Source organism: Rhinoderma darwinii, chromosome 2 (genome assembly GCF_050947455.1).
Source record: "Rhinoderma darwinii isolate aRhiDar2 chromosome 2, aRhiDar2.hap1, whole genome shotgun sequence".
NCBI lineage: Eukaryota > Metazoa > Chordata > Amphibia > Anura > Rhinodermatidae > Rhinoderma > Rhinoderma darwinii.
This window is the reverse complement of record NC_134688.1, coordinates 383,338,866-383,364,488: the sequence shown is the minus strand read 5'-3', so window position 1 is coordinate 383,364,488 and position 25,623 is coordinate 383,338,866. Positions and strand designations below refer to the sequence as shown.

The window sequence follows — 25,623 nt, the reverse complement described above, 5'->3', positions numbered from 1 at the left end:
AGACAGGACTCTGTGCAGGTCACTCAAAGTCCTCCAAATCAAACTCACCCAACCATGCCTTTATGGAGCTCGGCAGATGCCAGGAGAACGAGACCTACCATAAAATTTGGTGGAGGAGCGATTAAACCAGCCTGACGTTGTTTTTCAGAGATCGGGCTAGTCCCCTGATTTTCAGGGCTTTTCTCACATCACATTCAGAACATTGATCACCTATCCACAGGATAGCTAATAAATGTAGGAGTGCAGTGGGCCTCACCACCGACCACTAGAATGTAATTCTACCCAGTGGTTATTTCCATCTGAGACATTTATGGCATTTCCTCTGATCCCTGGTTAGCACTCCAGAGAGGATGAGATGGGGCCATGAATGCATCCTACTCTCTCCATTGTAGGTTTTTGGAGTGGAAAACTCTTGGCTGTATCTTTGTCATCCTAGGTAGCGGCATCCGCATATGGCAGAAATTCTGCTCACTTGCGGTGGGCAATAGCCGAACAATTTCGCCAATAATACCCAGCAAAATAGTGCAGCGGGCAGGGCTTCTGTCACATGCAAATGCCGCTACGTTGAATTGTACCTTAATAGGTGAGGGTCCCAAAACTGGATCCCCCACCTCTTAGACATTTATAGCAGATGCAGTTGATACAACATAAGGCCTTATTCACACGAACGTGTCAGTTTCGCGCGCGTAAAAAGCGCTGCTTTTTTCCTGCGTTGCAGTTCCGTGTGACATCACTGTATGGTGCTTGTCAGCGGTTTTTACGCGCGTACGTCATGCGTTATTTACATCAGCAAAATAAAATGGAGGTGGTTTTCTTTTTCTCATCGTTTCTTTAGCAACTGTTGCGTGAATCACGCGAAGCACACGGATGTGCGTCCGTGATTTTCACGCACCCATTGACTTCAATGGGTGCGTGATGTGCAAAAAACGCACAAGTATAGGACATGCAGTAAGTTTCACGCAGCGGACACACGCTGCGTGAAAAACACAATGTCTGAATGGCCCCATTGACTTGCATAGGTCCGTGTGACGGGCGTTATTTTGACGCGCGTAACACGGACGTGAGGTACACTCGTGTGAATTAGGCATAAGTGTCCCAGATGGAGATCCCTCCAAGTTTCATTGTGACCCTTGGCAGCAGTACAATCTGGTCCCTGGTCCAAATATAGGTTGTGCACCCCTGCTCTATGGGGATTGCATGGCTGTGAGGTTGATTTTATGCACTTGTTTATGTGGGGGGGGGGGGTTGCGACCCCAGAGTGTAGCATAAAATGTAATAAACAAATTTTCCGTGAATGAGGGTCAGTGTGAATCCATATTTGAATGGGGGGGGGAGGGGGAGACGAGCGATCTGAGCGACTTTAAATGAGGCATGGTCATTGGTGCTAAACTAGACCTGGGGCGTGTATTAAAAAAAAATAATAAATACACACTGTAAACCTCGTGGGATTTTTGCGTGCATCCGTGTCAAGAGAATACAGAGAATGGTGTGATCACTGAAAAATATGCAGTGAAGGGGGATTCTGTGGACACATACACCACTGGTGCTCCAACTAACCTGTCCGAACAAGCAGCACATCGTGCCTTAGCACGGAGGGGCTAGAACAGCAAACGACAAGTTCTAGTGCCATTGCTGTCTATGGGAAAGAGAAAGGCAAGACTGCAGTGGTCAGAGCAGAAAAAGTAGGTCTCTGAGGAGTGGAAAAACACCGCCTGGGTCAGATTAATTCAGTTTTCTGTGGCATCATGCTGATAGGAGGGTCGGAGTTTGGTACAAGCAGAATGAATGGATGAACCTTACCACTCAAATGAATTACTTTACAGTTGACTGCTCATTAAAGGGGTTCTCTCACCAAAACAGATTATCACCTGTCCACAAGATCAAGCACTGGATCACTGGGGGTCCAACCAATCCAGAGAACTGATTACAGCGCTTGGCTCTCTCTGGCAGTCCCATAGAGAATGAATGGAGCAGCAGTGCGCATGTGTTAACTGCCGCTCCAGTCACAGAGGACTCAGGACCCGGTTCTCTGGATCAGTGGGGGTCCCAACCCCAGCGATCAAACAAGATCTTCTTGACAGGTGACAAGTGGTTAACCCCTATCCGCACCAGGACGTAACGGTCCGTCGTTGCGGGAAGTTACTTCCCGCACGAGGACGTACAGTTACTGAGTTAATCCCGGTGCACACTGTCGGCGACAGTGTGCACCGGGAACCAGGAGGTCAGCTGTCGCCGACAGCTGACACTCCCCTCTTGCCGGCCAGCGGTCCTTTGCCGCTGATTTCGGCACATTAACCCCTTAAATTCGGCGATCGGGTGCAATCGCCGAATTTTAGGGGTTTCTAACATATCGGCAGACCCCCGTCCGAAATCGCGGGGTCTGCCGATAGTTAGTATGGCAAACGGAAGCCAAACAATGGCTTCCGGGTCTGCCATGGACAGAAGCCCATCAGGACCAACCTTCGGCTGGTCCTGATAGGCTTCCTGTCAGAGTGACAGAAAGTCACTGTGCCGTTCCCGATGCACACTGTCGGCGACAGTGTGCATCGGGAACTTGGAGATCAGCTGTCCCCGACAGCTGACACTCTCCAGTGTTGCCGATCAGCGGCTCATCGCCGCTGATTTCGGCAATTAACCCGTTACATGCGGGGCTCGATTGCGATCTCCGCATGTAGCGGGTTTGTAGCGCATCAGCAGCCCCCATGCAATCGTGGGGGCTTCTGATGCTTGTGATGGCATCCGGGGGCCAGACAACGGCCCCCAGGTCTGCCATGTATGTCAGCCTATGAGGATCAGCCTCTGCTGATCCTCGTAGACCAACTGTCAGAGTGACTGTGACGTCACACTGACAGTTGGAATACGTTACACTACCTAGGTAGTGTAATGTATTCTAGCAGCGATCAGAGCTGCAGGTCAAAAAAATAAAGTGTAAAAAGTAAAAAAAAGTTAATAAAAATGTTTTATAAAAGTGTAAAAATAAAAAGGTTTTGTTTTCCTATAATAAGTCATTTATTATAGGGAAAAAATGAAAACGTTAAAAAAAAGTACACATATTTGGTATCGCCGCGTTCGTAACGACCCAATCTATGAAACTATAATGTTAATTTTTCCGCACGGTGAACGCGGCAAACAAAATAAACGGAAAACTGTCAGCATCGCTATTTTTTGGTCACCACCCCTCCCAAGATATAGAATAAAAAGTGATCAAAAAGTCGCATTTACCCCAAAATGGTACCAATAAAAACTACAACCCGTCCCGCAAAAAACAAGACCTCCCACAGCTTTTTTGACGAAAAAATAAAAGTTAATGCTCAGAATAGCGTCTCAGAAAATAAATTATTTTATAGAAACTTAATTTTATTGTGCAAACGCTGCAAAACGTAAAAAAAAACTATACACATATGGTATCGGCGTAATCGTACCGACCGGCAGAATAAATTAAAACGTAATTTATTGCGCACGGTGAACGCTGTAATAAATAAAGAATTTAAAGCACCAAAAATCGCTGTTTTTTTGGTCACCCTAGCTCTAAAAAAGATCCTGAGGGGCCAAAATGCTCACTATACCCCTAGAAAAATTCCTTGAGGGGTGTAGATTCCAAAATGGGGTCACTTTTGGGGGGTTTCCACTGTTTTGGTCCCTCCGGGGCGTTGCAAACCCGACATGGCACTGAAAACCAATCCAGCAAAATCTGCGCTCCAAAATCCAAAAGGCGCTCCCTTCCTTCTGAGCCCTGCTGTGGGTCCAAACATCAGTTTACGACCACATATGGGGTATTGCCGTAATCGGGAGAAATTGCTTTACAAATTTTGGGGTGCTTTTTCTCCTTTATTCCTTGTAAAAATGAAAAAATTCTATGTTTCCACAGAAAAATAGGTGATTTTCATCTTCACAGACTAATTCCACTAAATTCTGCAAAAAAACTGTGGGGTCAATATGCTAACTATACCCCTAGAAAAATGCCTTGAGGGGTGTAGTTTCCAAAATGGGGTCACTTTGGGGGGGTTTCGGCTGTTTAGGTACCACAAGACCTCCTCAAACCTGACATGGTGCCTAAAATATATTCCTAAAAAAAAGGAGGCCCCGAAATTTACTAGCTGCTCCTTTGCTTCGGAGGCCGGTGTTTCAGTCCATTAGGACACTAGGGCCACATGTTGGATATTTCTAAAATCTGCAGAATCTGGGCAATAAATATTGAGTTGCGTTTCTCTGGTAAAACCTTCTGTGTTAGATTTTTTTTTATTACAAATGAATTTCGGCAAAAAAAAATGAAATTTGTAAATTTCACCTCTACATTGCCTTAATTCCTGTGAAACGCCTAAAGGGTTAAAATATTTTCTGAATGTGGTTTTGAATACCTTGAGGGGTATAGTTTTCAAAATGGGGTGATTTATGGGGACCTTCTAATATATAAGGCCCTCAAAGCCACTTCAGACCTGAACTGGTCCATGAAAAAATAGCCTTTTGAAATTTTATTGAAAATATGAGAAATTGCTGCTAAAGTTCTAAGCCTCGTAACGTCCTAGAAAAATAAAAGTACGTGAAAAAAAATGATGCAAACATAAAGTAGACATATGGGGGATGTAAACTAGTAACTATTTTGTGTGGTATTACTATCTGTTTCACAAGCAAATACATTTAAATTTAGAAAAATGCTAAAATTTGAAGTTTTTCACAAATAAATATTGAATTTATCGACCAAATTTTTTCACTAACATAAAGTACAATATGTCACGAGAAAACAATCTCAGAATCGCTTGGATAGGTAAAAACATTCCGGAGTTATTACCACATAAATTGACACATGTCAGATTTGAAAAAAATAATCTGTCCACAAGGCCAAAACAGGCTGTGTCCTAAAGGGGTTAATAATTGAAATATGCAGGAAATGTACAATTACAGTAAAAACAAAACACAATTTAATCCATTCAGGAGTTTATTTGGACAGAAATCTTCACATATTACCAGCATTCAGAAGACAAAACCAGGAAAAACATTTCTGAATATTTGAAAAACGTTGTCAACTTCAACAGGTTAACATTCAATAGGATTTTTTTTTTTTTAAATCAGACAAATAGCTTTACAAAGGACGCTGAAGTAGTGTCTTCTCCCTGTGCCAAGCAGTGTTGTCATAATACCCACATGAATGATCATCAATGTTACTAAAGTTCCGTTGTTTTCTGACTGTTGGTGAACATTGCAGTACTGACCGTCCTCTCTGTCTCCACTTCCTACAACGTACTCTAGGGACGTCAACAGTATCATAGCTCTTAAGGCCCCATGCACGCAACCGTGCCCGTAATTACAGGCGCGGACAGCCGTCCACATTTACGGGCCGTGCCCCCATTATGAAGTATGGGAGCACAGTCCGTAAAATAAAACAAAATAGCGACGTCTTTTTTTTTTTTTCCTGAAAGTTCCTACGGCACAGACTCCTTCCCTTAAGTATACGGGAAGGTGTCAGTCGGCCGTAGAAATGAATTGGTCCGTAATTATGGACGATTTTACGGTTGTGTGCATGGGGCCTAAATTGTGGCATAAAATATTACTATGTACTGAAAAACAGTTTCTTGTAGTTGCATACTGTAGCTGACAAATAGCAGCAGCTTTATATAATCTGTTTTGGGTGGGTTGTATTATGGGCAAATACCAAATTTGGGGCAAAAAGGACTACAACCCCCTTTACCGCACAGATGGCAACAAGAGACTTTTTTTTCTTTTGTAAAGATTTATATATATATATATATATATATAAAACAATCTGAAGGGCTACCCATGTCAACTCTTGTGGCATAGTGGCCATGTATATGTTGGCTTACCCTTGGTGTTTTTTGCAGGTAAAATAAAAAAAATCTGCCTCAAAACTCCTTCAGGAATTTTGAGGCATATTTTGACCGGACTGCATATTCTTGCCGCCATTGAGCGCCATATGCATAAAGATGCTGAGAAAAACGCTTTCTCTGCCTCCCACAGATTTCAATGAGAGGTCAAAGTTGGAACCACAGCAAGAAAGAGCATGCCGTTTTTTTACCGTGAGCGGCTAAAATCCGCCGCAGTAAAAACACCTCCGTCTCCTATTGAAATCAATGGGAGGCGTGTTTGAACTTTTTTTGCCTCTGATTTCGACACGGTTTCCGCGTCAAAATCAGCACACAAAAAACAACCTGTGTGAACTGGGTCTAACTATGTATTACAAAAAAAGAAAAAACAACCAGTGAGTAGCAAATCCAATATAGTTTCTAGATCAGCAATAGGTATTGTACTTGGTTGATTCCTGGTGTACTGCTCAGACGCTGTATCATATAAAAGAATCCTATAACCATCGTTGCCTGCCAGGGCAATAAACAAACAATGTGCCTGTTCTTTAATAACTGGATAAGTGACAGCAAAATAGAAAACAACTTAGGCCAGTTTGGCAGCTGTAATACCGGTCTATGGCAAACTGAGGGGTCCGAGCTTTTCATCTGGAACTGGCCTCAGTATTGGGATTGTTAGTAGCAGGTGGAAGTCTGTTAACCACAACACAAGGTGATCACATTACAGCCATAGGAGCGCTGGGAGAAAAAAACGCATGCACACAAGCTTGGGAATAAATGTGGACAACGATTTTTACTCTATAATTTTTTTATATATTTACATCAGTAGAATAAACCATTTACAGCCACGTCCAGAGGAACGCGATCAGTACTGGCAATATACAGATATTTAACAGAGGCGACATTTAATCCTACACACACAAAAGCAACAAATCCGCTCACATTTATTCATCAAATCAATATTCCTAAAACTAAATGGTAATCTGCACATGAGGGTCTAGGATGGCAGGGAGGGTTTCATTAATGTAATTTGCGATGTACCAACATGAAATCACTAATCACGTGAGTTGTATTAAACCATTACAATTTATAATAAAATCTAAATATACAGGTTACTTCTTATTATATTATTATACAGCTGCATTTCCAAGAGCATCAGGACAATCTGCAATTACTCCAAGATACATAAAAGGGGCAGTAAAAAAAAAATAAAAAAATTTCATAATAATTGCACTACATCCAACGGTCAGGATCACAATGGATTACCATCACTACAGCACAGGTTGTTGAAGGTTGCCACGTACAGCCTGCCGATTAGCCACTTTTGGACTTGTTCAGTGTATATGCTGCTGTTGTGGGGGGGGGGGGGGGGGTGTCCTCAGCCAGTCTTCCTGATAAAACAGCATCACTGCCCATGTACTGGAATTTGTGAACCCATGTTCAGATCCTAAATTCAAAACGAATAGGATATAACTAATAGAAGTATGAGACGATGAGGGGTCACTTGGTCCTAGTGGAAGGAGAACGTTTGCTCTTTAGGCTGGGTTCACACGACCTATTTTCAGGCGTAAACGAGGCGTATTATGCCTCGATTTACGTCTGAAAATACGGCTCCAATACGTCGGCAAACATCTGCCCATTCATTTCAATGGGTTTGCCGACGTACTGTGCCGACGACCTGTAATTTACGCATCGTTGTTTGACAGCTGTCAAACGACGAAGCGCAAAATTGACTGCCTCGTCAAAGAAGTGCAGGACACTTCTTTGAAACGTAATTTGAGCCGTTCTTCATTGAAGTCAATGAAGAGCAGCTCAAGATTACGGGCGTCAAAGACGCCTCGCAAAATGCGAGGCGGAGCTTTTACGTCTGAAACGACGCAGCTGTTTTCTCCTGAAAAGAGTCTGTCTTTTCAGACGTAAAAGCCAATTCTCGTGTGCACTATTTATTCTTTACATTGGATTTTTTAGCAAGGATTATTTAGGGCACCTACATTTTACCACCTTCTTGCATACTGACAAATGTTCACTTTTGGGACACAAACTACTAAAAAACAAAAGAAAAAACAAAAACAGTTATGTTTAAATAATTTACTAGATCTCAATCATTAGTCCATCCTGATTTTCTGGTTGGTCATTCTGTAGATGATACTGTCATATCCAGGGTCCATGTTCCAGAGGTTGTAAGAGATTGCAATAACCGCCAGGGCCAGCCCGATCATAATCCACAAGATGATGTTGAAGATGACGGCATAGTCAAAATTATATTCATAGGCCAGGTTGTACAGATTGCTGGGAGAAGCCTAAACAGACAAGGAAATATGGCTTGTAAAGAACATACAAATGGCCAAATTCCTGTGGTAGGTCTTTAGACCTTCTATATTACCACCAAGTCACATTGCTTTCCAAAGCTGGTTCTAGGTCGAACGCCTGGCACCAGGTCGGGCTCAGTATACTGCATTAACCCCTACTTTTTAAGTCGGATTCTATAAATATCACCCATTTAATAACTTACAGCAGCTTTAGCTTCCAGTATGGAACGGCTCTTCCTGGTCAGGGGAGTCTCAAATGTTTCCACTGCAACAACTTCCACAATTGCATTTCCACCATAAATACTGTACATGTCATCTGCAAACTGGAAAACATGGAATTAGTTTACAGGAAGGAATTCGTAAAGGAGTTTTCCCCCTTGAGGCATATAAAAATCGACAAGAATCTAGAAGCGGGCACTTCTTAACTTCCTAGGAAGGCCAAAGGATAACTAATAAAAAAAAACAAAAAATGTATTCAATGTGACTGAGATCTGGCTGAAGCATCGTGTGTGTGTGTATATATATATATATATATATATATATATATATATATATATATATATATAGAGAGATACTTAACCCCTTACTGACCAGCCTATTTTAGACCTTAATGACCAAGCCATTTTTACGTTTTTCCATCATCTCATTCAAAGAGCTATAACTTTTTTTATTTCGCCACACTTTTTTGCGTCCTAAATTTACGTCGTTTACCGTGTGGTATAAATAACACAATAACTTTATTCAGCGGGTTGTTGCGATTGCAACGATACCAAATGTGTATAGATTTGTGTATGTTTTACTACTTTTACACCGTGGAAAACTTTTTTTCAAAATTATTTGTTTTTGTGTCTCCATATTTGAAGAGCCGTAACGTTTTTATTTTTCGCCGATGCAATTGTAGGAGGGCTTTTTTTTTTATCGGTACCATTTTGGAGTAGACGCGACTTTTTATCACTTTTTAAGGCTGGATTCAAAGAAAACAGCAATTTTTGCATGTTTTTTTATTACATTTTTTACAACGTACACTGTGCGGGTTAAATGATGTAATACGTTTATAGTCAGGGTCGTTACGGACGCGGCGATACCAAATATGTGGAACTTTAACTTTATTTTGTTTGTTAATAATAAAGCAGTTTGTAGTGGGGAAAAGTGGGTTTTTCATTTTTTTTTCCACTTTTTATTAAACTTTTTTTTTTTACTAGTCCCACTAGGGGACTTCACTATGCGATCCTCCGATCGCATTTATAATACACTGCAATACTTCTGTATTGCAGTGTATTATGCCTGTCCGTGTAAAATCAACAGGCATCCGCTAGGACATGCCAGAGGCATGACCTAGCAGGCATTCACTACAGGCAGTAGACACTTATCGCCGGGTGTCAGTGGGATGAGAGGGATCTCCCTCCCTCTCTCCAAAACCACTCAGCTACCTCTGATAGCCAAGAGCAGGGAGATTTAACGGCTCCCTGCTCTGTTTATTTATTCCAATGCAGTGACGTAAAAAGGCTATTGCATCGGAATAAAGCCCCTTAGCGACAGACGTAAAAATACTATGGGGTGGTCACTAACCGGTTAAAGTGTAACTAAACAAAAACTTTTGACGTGTCAAAGTGACATGTCAGTAATTTTTATTGGTGGGGGTCTGATTGCTAAACCGGTGGAGGTCTCCGTGCTCAGACCCCCACCGATCAAAACTTAGGACACCCCCTATATGTGATACAAGGGACCGATCCTTAAATCGCCAAGTAAACACATGACTGATTTATTAACCTGCAGGTGTGTTATGATAATAATATGCAACGCTGTGATGGAATTTTATATCAACTGAGAAACTCCAGAAAACCAAGGGTGATGGTGGATGCCAGTCTTCAGCTCCCAGTGGTGCGAGTGCTGTGACAGGGGACAGCGATGTGGATCAAATGATTCAGAAGTTGATCAAAAATGTCCTGACTGCTGCCATTACTTAAGATGGACATAGATGAGCATTAAAATCACACTGCATTAATAGAGTACTGAAAGAATCAGAACTAATGTAAAGGACAGCTGCGTACTCTGCAACCAAATCTTTAAAGGCTATGTAAACCTTTATATATAAAAAAAAAAAAAAAGAAGAAGGAAATAATTTTACTTAATAAAAAGGTGCATCAGTGTGCCCACGGACCTGACCGGTTCAGTGACAGGGGGTCCTGTGTGCCTCTGACATGCAGGATCCACCTGTAAACTATCACATCTAAGTTATGAACTTTGACACGTGGGATCCCCCTGTAAACTATCGCATCTGACATGCAGGACCCGCTGTCACTGAACCAGTCAGGTCCGTGGTACTGACTGATTCAGTGAATAGCGCTAGATACAGCTGCTCTGCATAGAGAAGACAAAGCAGCTGTATCTCAAAAAGTAAAACTAAATAAAACTTAATAAAACGCATTTGCAAAGTTTCAAACACATTAATACACCTTTTTATTAAAAAAAATTGCCTTTCAAAAAAGGTGTACATTGCCTTTAAAGGAGATGCTGCAGAATATCCACTACTGAATTCTGCGTGGAAAAGTGCCGCGGAAAGTGTCCTGCAACGCAGCTTTTTTAAATCCACAGCATGTCAATTTATGCTGCGTATTCTTAGCAGAGATCCTGCATGCTTTGGCCATAGACTTAAACTGGGAGCATAAATCTCGTACTAAAATACACAAAGTTGAGTTTTATGTGGCTTGTACTAGGGTTGTCATGATACCAGAATTTGGACTTTGATACCGATAATTAGTGTAGTATTGTGATTCTCGATACCAAAACTATACTTTGCCAACAATAATAAAAAATTTATAAAAAAGGTCTTCTATTCCATTTTCTGATGTGAGGCACGTGGTGTGATGAATTTTGAACCTCCATGTGCCTCACATTAATAGTAATTAACCCCATCAAGTTCCTCAGTCATAATGTACAACATTGGGTTAATGTATGAGGTACATGATGGGGTTAATTACTATTAATGTGAGGCACATGGAGGTACTAAATTCATCACACCTCGTGCCTTACATTAATAAGTGAAAGAAATCAGTTTATTTTTTACATCGTTCACATTATAAATGACAACATAAATTTGTTGTGCAGGTTATTATGGTCGTGACAATACTGAGTGTGTGTATATTTTATGTATTGAGACTTTTATTTTAAGGTTTATTGTAAAAAAAAAAAAAAAAAAAGTGTGTATCTTTTGAATTGAACATTAAAAATAAGGTAAACTTTAATTTTCTGGCATAGATCTACATACTGATAGTACACAGGCAGTTGTTAGGACATACCCAAGTATGCTTTAACAGGAAATATGACTAGAGTAAATAAAAAGAAAGGAAAACTTCCGGTGTATATAGTGCATCAACTGTGGATTAAAAAGAAAGGACAAAACCGGATGAGCAGTTATACTAACCTGGCAGTTTGAACCAGAGTAATTATTCAATAATAGGGGTTTATTTCTGATCTGGCAGTATAGCTATACACGTCAAGGTCAAACCGACCTCTTCATCAGGCTGATCAAACGCATCTGCCAGATCAGAAATCAACACATATTATTGAATAATTACCCTGGTTTAAACAATTTTTTCCAAGAGCTTTTTCCCTATTAACATCCAGAGTGGTCATTCCCACCCATGGGACGCCGATTTACCAGACAGCGCTGAACTATAGAAAAATCTGACCATATTTACGGTTACATGCAGCAGTAGAAAAATAAACAAAGAGAGACATCCCTGGGGTCCTTCGATGGACCCTAGGCTGTCTGCCCATATATGGTATGTCCCTCGATCGAGTCACAGGGATTCCCTGTGCCACCATCCAAGGGGCATCCCCCTTCTCAATTTCCCCTTGAATGCCGCTGTCAGCTTAGTATCGAAATACATTAATTAAGGGTATTTAACCGTTCGAGGGTGCACGGCATCGAAATAGTATCGATATTTTAATGCATCGTGCAACCCTAGTTTGTACAGCATTCACACTAAATCCAGAGTTAGAACCACTGAAAAATCTGCAATGATTTTCACAGCTACATTGTGTTTCCGCAGCAATATGTGCAGCAAAACGCAGGATGTGTGACACTATACAATTACAGGACTTGCTGAGCAATGCGGGACTCTGAGCTGCGCATGGCCTATCACCAATGCAGGGAAAATCCGGTAGTCGTGTCTCATAGAAACCCAAATCAAACAGAATGGCTACATGCAATCTAAGTAGCTAGAGAACGGGCGATTTGGATAATTTTATTAGCAAATTTTTCATTTACTATTAAACTAAATCCAGCCGTAGCCGTGAGTCTATCCCATTTATGGCTCTGGTAGATTAAATAATCTATAAAATGGAGCTGCTATGGTTACGAAAATCTGCACAAAGTTTCACTTCTAGCAAAGCATGCTTATAATAGAAAAATATAGCCCACTTACTTTCTGAAGACATTCTGACAGAATTCTGGTGGCGTCCTTAAACTTCACAGAGTCCTCTCCGTAACGTTTCTTAATCTCTTCGAGACCAGTTAATTCCAAGGCATAAATATCTGGAACATTATCTTTAGCAAGATGCTTATGCCGAGAAAGCTGTTTTAATGAATAAAATAAGTTATTAATACGGAAATATAGAAAGTCATTTTTGTATTACATATGAAGTTCTCAAGGCAAGTCTTGATCAAATTGTGCACATCGATCAGAAGAGCAGAAGAAGAGACACCAGGAGAAAACATCACGCAGAACATAAGCTACTTCATTAGGTATGCATAAGTCAAAGAGAGGAAATATCCTGGCATGTTCTGTAGTGTAAGTCAGTCTGCCTGGGATGACAGATCACTTAGTAAGAAACAGTCTTACCCATGGAGGTGAAAACGATAAGGCGGTCCACAAAATATAGCCAAGTGTAATGACGCCCCCGTCTCTCCTGCTCCTTACTGATGATAGGGCTTTACTTAGCACTGTATTTCACTTACGTGAACTATATACTTCTATAGTACAGGCGAGACGCTGCGATGACATATCACTGACCTATGGTTTTTTGCTACTGCCTGGTGCACACACGTTTCATTTGTGAGCTCTATACAGCATTCTCGTGGCAACATCATTATCTTTGAGTGGTCCACACTTATATCACACTTCTATTGTATTTTAGATCCTCGCTATTGTTTTTAACAGTTTGTTTCGTGTATGATATTGTATTAAATAAAATTTTGTACTTATTTCTATTATCTGTAGCGCTGTGACTCGCCCTCATTTTTTTGCTTAGGATTTATTGGAGTTATGCTACGTTGTACATATACCTTGGTGGTGCTTCAACATTGTGTTGGTTGCACCTAACCAGTGATTCTGACCTGCGAGTACGTATTTTGATACTAGATTATTAATGCCCAATCTCCTAGCTAATCTAATAGGCGCTGCCACACTGATAATGCTAGTGAAAATTGTGTCCCAAAAGGATTTTAAAAGTTATGAGTTTTTTCTAAATATGCAAATGAGGCTATACTAGACAAGTAAGTGTCAACACCAGCGATTCTCCTGAGGTGGAGCTACCTCACAGCCTCGGACGCTGACCTATCAGCATGAAGCTGCTTCACACAGTGTGAGAGACTGAGGCTGGAGGGAAGGGGTATCATTTCAAGTAGCCATATCTCCGACTGTGGACCACCTAGAACAGTGGTGAAAAATTTGATTCTAATCTTTCACATGACACCAGGATCGCAGTTCTAGATGTGAAACAACCGGAGAAAAGAGAAGAGGAGAACTGTATGCTGATTGGACAGCGTCATACAGAAAACATTACAACGCCCAGAGTGAAAAGAAAGAGTAACCTCCCATTTGGCAATTATAGCCAAAACAGCAGATTTAGAAAAACGCTCATAACTTTACAAATAAATGTTTTTGGAAAAAAAATAATTACATCGTAGTTATCAGAATTGTAGCGCCTATTAGATTAGTTAGGAGGTAGGGCATTAATAAACTGGTGACAGATCCTCTTTAATTGTCACTGACACATTAAGTTAAAAAAAAATAAAAAATATCTAACAGTGTTAGATTAACGAATATTTGTAGATGTATTTTCCTACTAGCTACATGATACTGTTGTCAGTTTCCGAAGCACTTACCAAACTTGGGATGTCTTGAAGACTTTGCATTTCAGAGAGAAACAGCCTGTCAATCTGAAATACGAATGGGGATTTTGAACATAAGTACCATGTATACAAGTTCATATTATATATGGTATTAATCAGAAATATATTCAGTTTCAAACCAGATAAGCAAAAAAAAATACATGAGGTGGTGGGGGCGGAGACTATTTTATATCTAATTTTAGTACAACATCTCAGCGCTTTGTTTTACATCTGTAGAAAACGAGCTCTCATGCAGCTACGTCAACTGTAATAAAAAATAAGTTACGGCTCTCAGAATGCAGCAATGAAAAAAAAAAAATAGTGTCCTTAAGGGGTTAAAATACAAGAAAGAATTTTACCGTACCGTAATATGGAGACAGATTTTGAAATGCTTTCCTGCTCTCACAGGCGTACGATACACTTCTGTGTAAGTGGCCTGTTCCTTCATTTTCTGTAGTCCCCACAGGTGACATCCTTATATAGCCAGTAAAAACGTAACCCCAATAAGGGAGAAGTTATACTTAAAAGGGGTTGTGCCAGAATCAAAAATTATTACCTATCCACTGATCGTGAGAAAATTGAATGGAGCGTCAGTCGAGCATGCGCACTCGGCTGTTTGTCGATTTTCATAGACAGGGACTAGAGCGGCAGTCGCATGCTCGATCCTTGCTCCAGACAAGCTCCTCCTCACTGCAGGCGTGAAGGAATCGGGACCCAATTCTTCCCATCAATGCGAGGTCCCAGCAGTGGTGCCCCCCAGCAATCAAAAATTCATCACATGAAAAGGTGATAATTTTTGATTCTGGGAATACCCCCTCAAAGTAAACATTTGTCTGCTGCGGCATGAACTTACTTCATCATTTTTGTATAAAGATCCTAAAGACACAGAAGCAAGAATAGAGTTATCTTGCTCCAAGCGACTTCTCAGTTGTCGTAATGTAACAGCGAGGTCTTCAAACACTGTATTGGCCTTCCCAACCATGTACACTCTCTAGAGAAATAGAGAAAAACTAGTTGTAAGTTAATATCAGTCACAAAGCTCTTAAAAGGTTACATTTAACTGGTGTAAGTGGCCATATAAAAGAAAATGTAAAAGAAAAGGGATATTTCTTTTAACAATGCACGGTTGGTCACTCAATGGTTAAGGCAACTCCCCCACTTTTTCCCTTGCCACCCCACATGAAATTATGGACTTGGAAGTCTTAGTTAACCAGGTGTGTTACAACCCAAATCCCTCACTTTGTATTTCCATGGGTTTCCAACCAAAATCCAAAAGTATATTAGTAGATCTACTGCCTTTCTATAAAATGGGTTTGGGATATTGGTTTGCAAGCTGAATAGAAACCAATTCAGGAAAATACTGCCACTATATAAATAACTATGTAAAAGACATAGCCGTACAGTAAGGCTATGTTCACACGCAAACTCAAAAAAGTCTGAAAACACAGAGCTGTTTTCAAGGGAAAACAGCTCCTGATTTTCAGAAGTTTTTTTACGGCCGTTTTTTGCAGCTTTTTTCAATAGAGTAAATGAAAAACAGCTCCAAAAACGTCCAGAGAAGTGTCCTGCACTTCTTTTTCGCTGCCGTTTTTTTTTTTTTACTCACCCGTTTTCACAAAACGGCCGTGTAAAAAAAAAAAAAAAAAAGCGGCCCATCCGAAAAGAATGACGTTTTTCCCATTGATTTCAATGGCCAGATGTTTGGAGGCGTTCTGCTTCCGATTATCCGGCCGTTTACGGCCCGAAAATAGACAGTGTAAACATACTTTAAGTCTTTAGTTTGCTACTTTATTTCCTCCCATTATTTGCCCATAAGAGAAAGTTCTACCTAATAATACTCTGTGGGGTAATAGAAATAGGCGTAAGGAATATTAGGGAACAACGATTTGATAAAGAGGTGTAACAGTATAAAGCAATATTGTAAACATGTACATACTAGTGTGCCTAAACATTGTCCAGAAAATGTGAAAACTTTGTTTGTGCGGGCATCACACACACTAAAAGCAGCAGCTCCAAGTATTGGCCTATGAATGAAGGAGGGACAATCAACACGGCTTTATTTAAAAGGAAAAAAAATAAAAATAAAAAATTATATATATATATATATATATATATATATATATATATATATATATATATATATATATATATTAATTAAAATTAAAGCTAAAGTTTATAAGGGAAATTTATTACCCACCACCTGCCAAACGTAACAATTTCCGCAAGAATTTAGCGGAAATGGGGGCGGAAAACTACGACAGTCCATAGCTGCCGTAGATTTTAAAACTTGTGCAGCACTGACAGCCCGAGATGCACCAAATTTATTAAGAGGACTGCGCCGCTTACTCCCGCAGGCTTCTGATTTTATTCTTTCCCTAGACATCTGCTGTCAATACAAATTAGATAGTCGTCCAATCTCATTGAAATTGGCGGATTCGGCTGGAATTTATGTTTACTTATAGGAATATGCTTACTTCTTCGATGGGGGCCAGCTGTAGAACGAGTGACATCTCTTCCGAAAACATTGAATGGATGGAGTTCACAACACTATCAACACTGTAAGGAACAGCCTACGGGGAAATAACAGTTACGTCAGATGTGAGAGCAGCACGGTCACAGTAAAGAGCATTTTAACCTAAAATATATATTACACTAATGCAAGCCTTCCATCTCGAACTGATCAACATTTAAGCATAAGGCTATGTTCACATCTGCGTCAGGGCTCTGTTACAATGGAGCTTTCAGCCGGAGCGTCGGAAGAGAGAAGACACATCAGCTCCAGGCGACACAGGGTACAGTTGAATCTGCAGCATCATCACCATGTGCAGGTAAGCATAGCAAACTCCCTAGAGACGAGCATATTACCCTTTCGGACGCCTGGAGCCGATGTATCTTCTCTGTCCGACGCCAAGGTTGAAGGACCTGTGGGTGTCTGCAGTGAAAGAAGCTGGGTGGGAACGATGAGAAGTGTATGATGCTGATTTGTCAGCGTCATACACTTCTATTCACAACGCCCAGTTGGTAAAACCAGTAAACACACCCAGTTGGTAAAAACACAATACACGCTCAGTTGGTAAAAACACAATACACGTCCAGTTGGTAAAACGAGAAAACACGCCCAGTTGGCCATTGAAAAGCTCATTTGCATAAATATAAAATTGCTCATAACTCGGGCAAAAATGATAGTTTAAAAAAAAACAAAAAAAAAAAACGTTACTGTTATCTACATTGCAGCGCCGATCACATGCAATAGGAGATAGGGATTTGATAATCTGGTGACAGAGCCTCTTTAAGGCTTTCTACCCTTTACAATTAGGGGCTCATGCACACAACCATTGTTTTCTTCAGTGTCCTATCTTTTTTTTGGGGATAGCAGACGGAGCCATTCTTTTCTATGGGGTCATGCACACATCCTTTTTTTTTTTATTATTATTTGCGGCTCAAATTACAGAACAGATCCTATACTTGTCCGTATTACCCATTCTAGCGTATGGGTCCGCAAAAAAAAAAAAAAAAAAAAAAAAAAGAAGACAGACCGCACACGGAAGCCGATCTAAACAGTCGTGTGCATGATGCCTAACTTACGCACTGTCAGATATCAGGCCCCACTGACGCCAGATTTAAAAAAATTCTACTGCAAATGTTATTACAGGTTTCACAACACCAGATCTTTATTCCCATTTCTTTTATTACAGTTATATATGCACTTCTGTACTTCGAGTTGGCCACAATCGGCCAAATACATCTACCCCATTCCCATGATGGGGCCAGTCAGTCCGTGTAGAGTACAGAAGTGCTCCTTATTACTCAGAGAATTACAATATGTTGAAAATCTCTGAATGATTAACACAATCCCTTACAAAACAGAAGTATGGACTCGTGGTTCTAGAGGAAGGTCGATGTTTCACTAACCGTAGGCGTCAGGTGTGAAGTACTTGGCCATGTGATGCCAGCATAGCCACTACATATATACACAATATGCACGATTATTACACTGAAATACTTACATTCTCTACTGGGTAAGAAATCTCATTGTCTGATAAAGGAAGTTTGTCCACACCTGTCACGGTTACCAAAACAGTGGCACGTGGACGTTGAAATATATTGCCAACTCCGAGACCTGGCCAAGACAAATCCTGAAAGACACACGAAAAGTAGTCATTTTAATAAAACAAGAGATATATCACACACACACAACATTGATTGAGCCGTCTACCCAGCTTCAAACTCCAAAAAGCAACTAAAATGGAGCAATGATGAAAGTGGTGGTGAGAAAAAAAACATTAAAAAAAAAACAATAGCCAATGCAAGTATATGTTAACCAGACTATTTTTTTTGCAAATGTTTTTATGATGTTAACCTTTTAAGTACTTCAGTGTCCCCTACAAATAAATACGGTATCTGGATAGCTATTCAGTTGTTTTGTAAGTAAAACCCCACCTCTTCTACCGAAAAACCCATAGACAAGGCAATCACATCCGGAATCCGTTCTCCAGGCAATGGCCAGTTTCCTGGTCTGAAGATCTGGTTTTGGGGGGACTTCAAGACACTAAAGTCAGCGGCCGCAACTAAAATATAAAACAAACAATCCCTGTATCAGAATACATACGAGTTTTTAACATTGCAGTTTATCCATAAATATTTGGGGGGGGGGGGATGCAATGTGAACAGCTGCTTATATCAGTCACATATATAGCAGTTTACAAGGAACAATAGATCAGTCAACAATAGTTTTACTGTTGGTTTGACGTGTACCTCCACTTGTAATCTCCTGCCCGACGTGACATCGAGCATGGGGAGTCTATCCTGAACGCTGGGTAGTGCAGTTGCAATCGAAATCACATGATAACCTGCATCGGACATATTATTTAGAATTGAACCCATGCACGATACTCTCATGGTTACCACAGCAACACCGCACAGCGTGCAGGAACGTCTCTCCACGCTCAATGCCGTCTCAGGTGGGGAATCACAAGTGGAGGTCCACTTTAAGCAGCTCATTTCACCTGATTTATAGCAGGACTGTCTGGTACGCAGAGGTGGTTTGGGACATAACATTCTGCTAAGTCCCAGTTAGATCCCATCTGAACCACTCCACTTATTTACAATACACACCCGCAAACCTGCTCTTCCTGACCCGACATCCACACAACACTGGCAATGTGCTGACGGTAAATACAAAGATTTACAGTCAACAAAGACATTCACCATCTGCGCAGAGAGTACACCGGCTCAGAATCCTTGAAGAAAACTAGTCCCATCTTATTCCATCCTGCCCCTGAAATTCTTATTAGCCTCTATGTCATCCATAGAAAAGTGCACGCATTAGACTAGTATACGGCATTACCCTCACACTGAAGAATATATTAGTGTACTCCATATATAGAAATGATCATGTCCTATATAATGCTGGATACAGCAAATATTCTCTTCTGTCCATAGGACAGTGTTTCCAGACAGCGCTGCTATTCTGCGGAATCTGAAGACACAGCTCTCTGCTATTCTGCGGAATCTGAAGACACAGCTCTCTGCTATTCTGCGGAATCTGAAGACACAGCTCTCTGCTATTCTGCGGAATCTGAAGACACAGCTCTCTGCTATTCCACTTCCAGTCACTGCTAATTGAAACTTGTGATCCATCTTCAAGGACAGGAACGATTTTGTTTCCGTGCAGAACATTTCCACTCAAATGAATACGTTCCGCAAGTATCGTGCTTGCTAGGCAGGGACTGAATAGGTTTGGATGGTTGCTTAGCAATGAGAGCCACACCAATGGTTGACACTGCTGGTGACACCGACCCACTGCCCTTGAATTTCACAGGGGAAGATGGTCATGGTCCCATTTGAAAGCGGGTTGGTTAAGTGTAGGCCAACAGGGAGGACAAATTAATTAAAAAACACACACACACGCGAAAACCTGGTAGAGTTGCCCATTACCATCACAAATGTACTTTTTTTTTTCGCCATCTCCTTGCTTTCCATATACACGGAGCTCTCCTTACAACAGGCATTGAATTAGAGACAATAGGCAATGGCCACAAGTGAATACAACAACCCATGGGACAGAGGACAGTGAAACCGCACAGCGTGCATCAGGGGACTAGGAGGAGCAACCGGCTGTGGCTAAAGGCCCTATTACACCCTCCAACTTTGGCCGCTGCAGTGAGCACCGATCAACGAGACAGCTCACGATCGGCGCTCATTTGCTCCTGTCACAAGGAGCTATGTATAGGGACGAGTGGTCGGTACCCAGATCGCTCGTCCCCATACATCATGTTGGCAGCGCGTCCCTGTTTACACAGGGAGATGTGCAGCAGACAACAATAATATTTTACTTTTTTAAAACTATACGATCAGCAGATGAACGAGCGTTTGTCCGATAATTGGCCAGTGTAAAACCCGCTTAAACAATGGGGAACACAAGATTTACATAGTATAGGGCAGTAAGCAAGATCTCCATGTGTTTTATTAAAAATAGGAAGTACACTTTACAAAGCTGAAATTATTGCCAAATCCTATCCGGTCAAAAAAATAAGGAACTTAGTGAGGGGACAGGGCGACATCTTCCACGAACTTGTGAAAAGCTCAGATTCTTTTCATTTACAATGCCTGTTAACAAGAGTCCTACACATCTGAAAGAAGAGAAGTATATGTCATGTTATCCATCATGTGATGCTACATAACTACACAGGATGTATCCCCGCATATCATACGAGGGGGATGGAAAGATAAAAAGCTATGCGAGGAAACCTCACAAGTCTTTCCAGTAGCCCTTGGATGATGGATGCTTCTGCCATCTTCTATCTTTGAGATGACAATTCTCCCCCAAAAATTTCCTAGAAATATTAACAGTTTACAGCAGTGATGGGCAAATGGTGGCCCCTATGTGCTCCTCATGAAGGCCCCTGGCTCCGCTCTTCTACTTGTGTAAAGTGCAGCAGATCATACACACCAGGTTGGGTACTATTATTTGGTGTGGGCACCAGCTGTACAACCTGAAGGGGTTTTCCCACTATGTACATTTATAGAGGATCAATGGATTCTGCCATAAAGGTTTAATCAGTGGGAGTTTCACTGCTGGAACCCCCCAACCATCCCAAGACAGCACCTGACCACCTTAAAGGGGTTCTCTGTTTTGGACAATCCCTATTTGTTAGAAGGGTTCCTTGGCAAACTTATCCCAAAGTCTCCCCCTGCTGGGACCCATAGCAATCAGCTGATATCTGTGGATAAAGCTGGCAGTAAGTGCTCTGTTTCCCTGCAGCCCCACCACAGGGTAAATTAAGTATTACAATCCATTCATATCAATGGGTTGTCTGTGTAATGCAGGACAGGACAAGTCCTCCAGAGCGAGACGCTCTTTATAACCGCTCTCTACTTTGGGCAAGAGACGAGGATCTTGAAAATGCGACACCCCTTCTCCTATTACCTCAGAATTCATGGAAAAAAAAAATAAAAAAAAATATGGCTTTTCTAGACTGGACAGCCCCTTTAACTTGACTATTTCCATATCTCAGATAGAATATAATTCATGGTGGTAATTGTTCATTTTGTGGACAGATGAACACTGGTAAAGAAGTTAGAATGGGTGCGGTAAAACACGAGGTCACATCTTATTACGTGTAGATCCAACTTTTTAGTCTATGTGGTATTTTGCCCACGTAAATTTTTCTATATAGGAAAAACAATACGGCCAGTATTTAAACGGTTTCGTGAGCATACATATTCTATTGTTACAGGAAAGGGATCCCCTAGATTAATAAATTATATACGAGAAGTACATGGGGGGATCCAAGATGTATGTCCTTTGCTGGTGCATAGCGTGTGTTTGCTCCATTTGATGGTAGTGTTCAACACGTAAAATTGTTACACTGTGAGGCCAATTGGATAGTTAAAATGGAGGCACTAGGACCTTTGGGTCTAAATGATAGAAATTATCTATCTGCTTTTTTAAAATAGACTGAGGTCGGGTTCACACAGAGTTTTTTGCAGGAGGATTTTGCTCTGCCTGCACGGCGATTTTCGTGGCGTTTTTCGCCCGTGGCCATTCAGCGCAGAGAAAAACGCTTCTTCTGCCTCCCATTGATGTCAATTGGAGGTCAGAAGCGTAAACGCCCAAAGATAGGGCATGTCCCTTCTTTTTTCCGCTCGTGGAAAAAACCGCCTCCGCCTCCCATTGAAATCAACTCCCCTCTAAGGGCAAATTCACACCGTTTTTTGACGCGGTAACCGTGCTAAAAAAACGTCTGAAAATGCCAGAGACGGAGGCGTTTTTCCCGCGAGCGGAAAAACCGGCTCGCGGGAAAAAGGGACATGCCCTATCTTCGGGCGTTTATGCTTCTGACCTCCCATTGACATTAATGGGAGGCAGAAGAAGAGTATTTGAGCGAAAATCGATTTTCCTCCTGCAAAAAAGTCAGTGTGAACCCAGTCTAAGGCCTCATGCACACGACCGTAAAAACTCCCGTTATTACGGGTCGTAATTACGACCCGTAATAACGGGCTCATAGACTTCTATTGGCGACGGGTGCCTTCCCGTTTTCTCACGGGAAGGTGCCCGTGCCGTTGAAAAAGATAGAACATGTCCTATTTCAGGCCGTAATAACGGCACGGACAGTCCATAGAAGTCTATGGAGCTCTCGTAATGACGGGTGGCTACATGTGTGCACCCGTCATTACGGCAGCGTTGCTAAGCGACGTCAGTAAATAGTCACTGTCCAGGGAGCTGAAAGAGTTAACTGATCGGCAGTAACTCTTTCAGCACCCTGGACAGTGACTACCGATCAGTATAAACCTGTAAAAAATAAAAATAAAAGACGTTCATACTTACCGACAACTTCCTGCTTCCTCCAGTCCGGTCTCCCGCCCGTTGCCTTGGTGACGCGTCCCTCTCGACATCCGGCCCGACGTCCTGGATGACGTTTCAGGCCATGTGACCGCTGCAGCCAATCACAGGTCAATCACAGGCTGCAGCGGTCACATGGACTGCCGCGTCATCCAGGGATGTCGGGCTGGATGTGAAGAGAGGGACGCGTCACCAAGACAACGGCCGGGTAAGTATGAATTTCTTTAACTTTTATTACAGAAAAGGCTGTCCCTTCTCTCTATCCTGCACTGATAGAGAGAAGGGGCTGCCGATTAGTGCAGTGCTATTTTGCCGCCAAAAACGTGCCCGTAAATACGGGTGGAATACGGATGACACCGGACCCATATTTACGGGCACGGGTTCGTAAATACTGGTGCAAAACGGGTGGAATACGTGTGACACCGGACCCGTATTTACGCCAGTATTTACGGGTGGGAAAAAATACGGTCGTGTGCATGAGGCCTAACAATTTCATACGGTTTTCATTCCGATTAGCACTCTTTATACTTGGTTTTATCAATATGAGCATTTAAATGTTTGTATTTTGTACACTGGAACGGAAGTTGTTGCTCATGCAAGGCTAGGGGTTTTACGTGAGCGTGCGCTCAATCCCAGCAGGCCTCGAGAAAGCATTTGGAGGACGTGAAACGGCGGTAGGCCAGCGGTCTGTCTTGTCTGCCTCTGTCTGTTGAATTGAAGCACCTTTGGAAAGCGGTGAGCGCCGTGCAGTCTCTTTTCTTCAAGTTGTGTATATAATGCGGAGTGACAATATATGTGCGGCCACTTCTCCACTGCAAATGTGGGAACGGGACATAGTAGGTAACGTGCAGGCAAATCCATGGCCACATCTGAGCCCTTTATAATACGCTAACTTGTCCGGCAGTAAACAAGAATTGGCATTTTACACGGACAACTCATTTATTTATTTCTAAACTGGCAAGTAAAAGGTAAAAAATGATGAAGGATTAGGCAGATGAAAGTGTGTATAGTCCGTGTGACGGCCCTTTTATTAACAGCCCTCACATGGCGGAATGTATTTCTAAGGAGCGGTTCACACAGCCGTTGTTTTAACGGACCATGTGAAGGGCCTATGAAAAAAAACAGGACATATTTTTGTCAGTTTTCACGGATCCCTCAACAGACTCAAGCCTACGAGGGATCCGTCAAAACGGGTCGCGGAAGGGTGCGAAGCGGATGTGAAAAATGTTCGATTTCGCACACGTTCATCTGAGAATTGCCGCCGATTAACGTGCAGACGAGCATTAGTATAACGCTCGTTGCCGATAACTGTCCTGTGTAAACAGGACAGCGATCATCAGATGAACGAGCAAACGCTCGATCATCTTCTGATCGTATCAAGAAAGAGAATTATCGTTGTCGGAAGCGCATCTCCTTGTGAAAACCGAGAGACGCGCTGCCGACATGATAACGTATGGGACGAGTGATCAAAGTGATGACCGCTCGTCCCCACCCATAGCTCCGTGTGACCGGAGCAAATGAGCGCAGATCAACGATGTCTCGATCGCCACTCACTGCACCGGCCGATTGTCGACAAGTGTAAAAGGCCCTCTGAGGAAAAGGATAATATAGTGGAATTGCTTATTGTCCTAATAAACAAGCAGCTACTGTGCTTACAAGATTAACCCCTTACATCCTGACCTCCATGTCATTCACAGCATATAGGGTGACTAAGCAGCAGGTGCCCCCTCGGTCCCGGGTACATAGGGATCATGCATTCTCAGCATGTGACATATACACGCCCGATACCACACTCATCTCATACAACATACAGTGTAAAATCCACCCCACTCCATAATAGCCCAAGATGGGGCTCCAGTCAGCTGACAAACGCAGGTTACTGAATGGGAGGATGCCCGTGACCCAGCGTCGCCATTTACCTGCTATGAACGCAGCGAGGACGGTCAGCGCTACTGGACGAGACATAGTCACGGATGATGTCACGACAACCCGGTTATAACAAGACAACGCAGCAGATCCGCATCCCGAGAATGAACCCAGTAGAACAGGACGTCTTCCTGGTGAGATTCTGACTAAAAACACATCAGCCAATCAACACCCGACTTGGTGTACAGCCCCGCCCCGGCTCTGTCATATGACCGTGAGCAGTCGAGGGGCGGGAGCTAAGTCTGATTGACGTACACGTTGTCCACTCAGGAATAGTTGGGGAGGAAGTCACATGGAGGTCTCGTGTGGTGTAGCTGTGGAGAATGATGACCTGCTGAGGTCATTCGCGGTTATAACCGTTTATCCGCTGGAAATTTAGAACACACCTAATAAATACTATAATTTCTCAATTCTTTTTGAAAAATATTTCTCATTGAATAGTTATTATTATTATTATTATTACTACACAGAGTAATATGGAGTACTGTTTATTTCCTTTACATCACACACATCTCATCGTCATTGTCTCTTTTCCTGGTATACAGGACTTCCCTTTTTCCAGGAGATTTACAGCTGACAAGTATGAGCTATAATGTTCTATAGAGATAC

General features: G+C 42.0%; 1 protein-coding gene across 1 annotated transcript; it reads right to left on the bottom strand.

Annotated features, from left to right (window-relative positions):
* Nucleotides 1–4,918: 4,918 nt before the first annotated feature.
* On the bottom strand, nt 4,919–25,188 carry ATP6AP2 (ATPase H+ transporting accessory protein 2). The gene is made up of 9 exons (XM_075853963.1): nt 25,008–25,188; nt 18,684–18,811; nt 18,251–18,379; nt 16,718–16,813; nt 15,097–15,234; nt 14,238–14,291; nt 12,556–12,705; nt 8,329–8,448; nt 4,919–8,116 (listed from the first exon to the last, which is right to left on the bottom strand). Exons 1-9 carry the CDS (start codon nt 25,051–25,053, stop codon nt 7,922–7,924), a joined length of 1,056 nt encoding a protein of 351 aa, XP_075710078.1. The 5' UTR covers nt 25,054–25,188; the 3' UTR covers nt 4,919–7,921.
* Between the last annotated feature and the right edge of the window lie 435 nt (nt 25,189–25,623).

Bases quoted from the DNA above. Each gene is read 5' to 3' on its own strand.
- ATP6AP2 (XM_075853963.1), bottom strand. From the start codon at position 25,053: ATGTCTCGTCCAGTAGCGCTGACCGTCCTCGCTGCGTTCATAGCAG. The intron at 16,814-18,250 runs GTAAGTATTTCA...ATTTCCCCGTAG, and splicing joins TTTCTTACCCAGTAGAGAAT to GCTGTTCCTTACAGTGTTGA. The intron at 14,292-15,096 runs GTAAGTTCATGC...TTCGTATTTCAG, and splicing joins CTTTATACAAAAATGATGAA to ATTGACAGGCTGTTTCTCTC.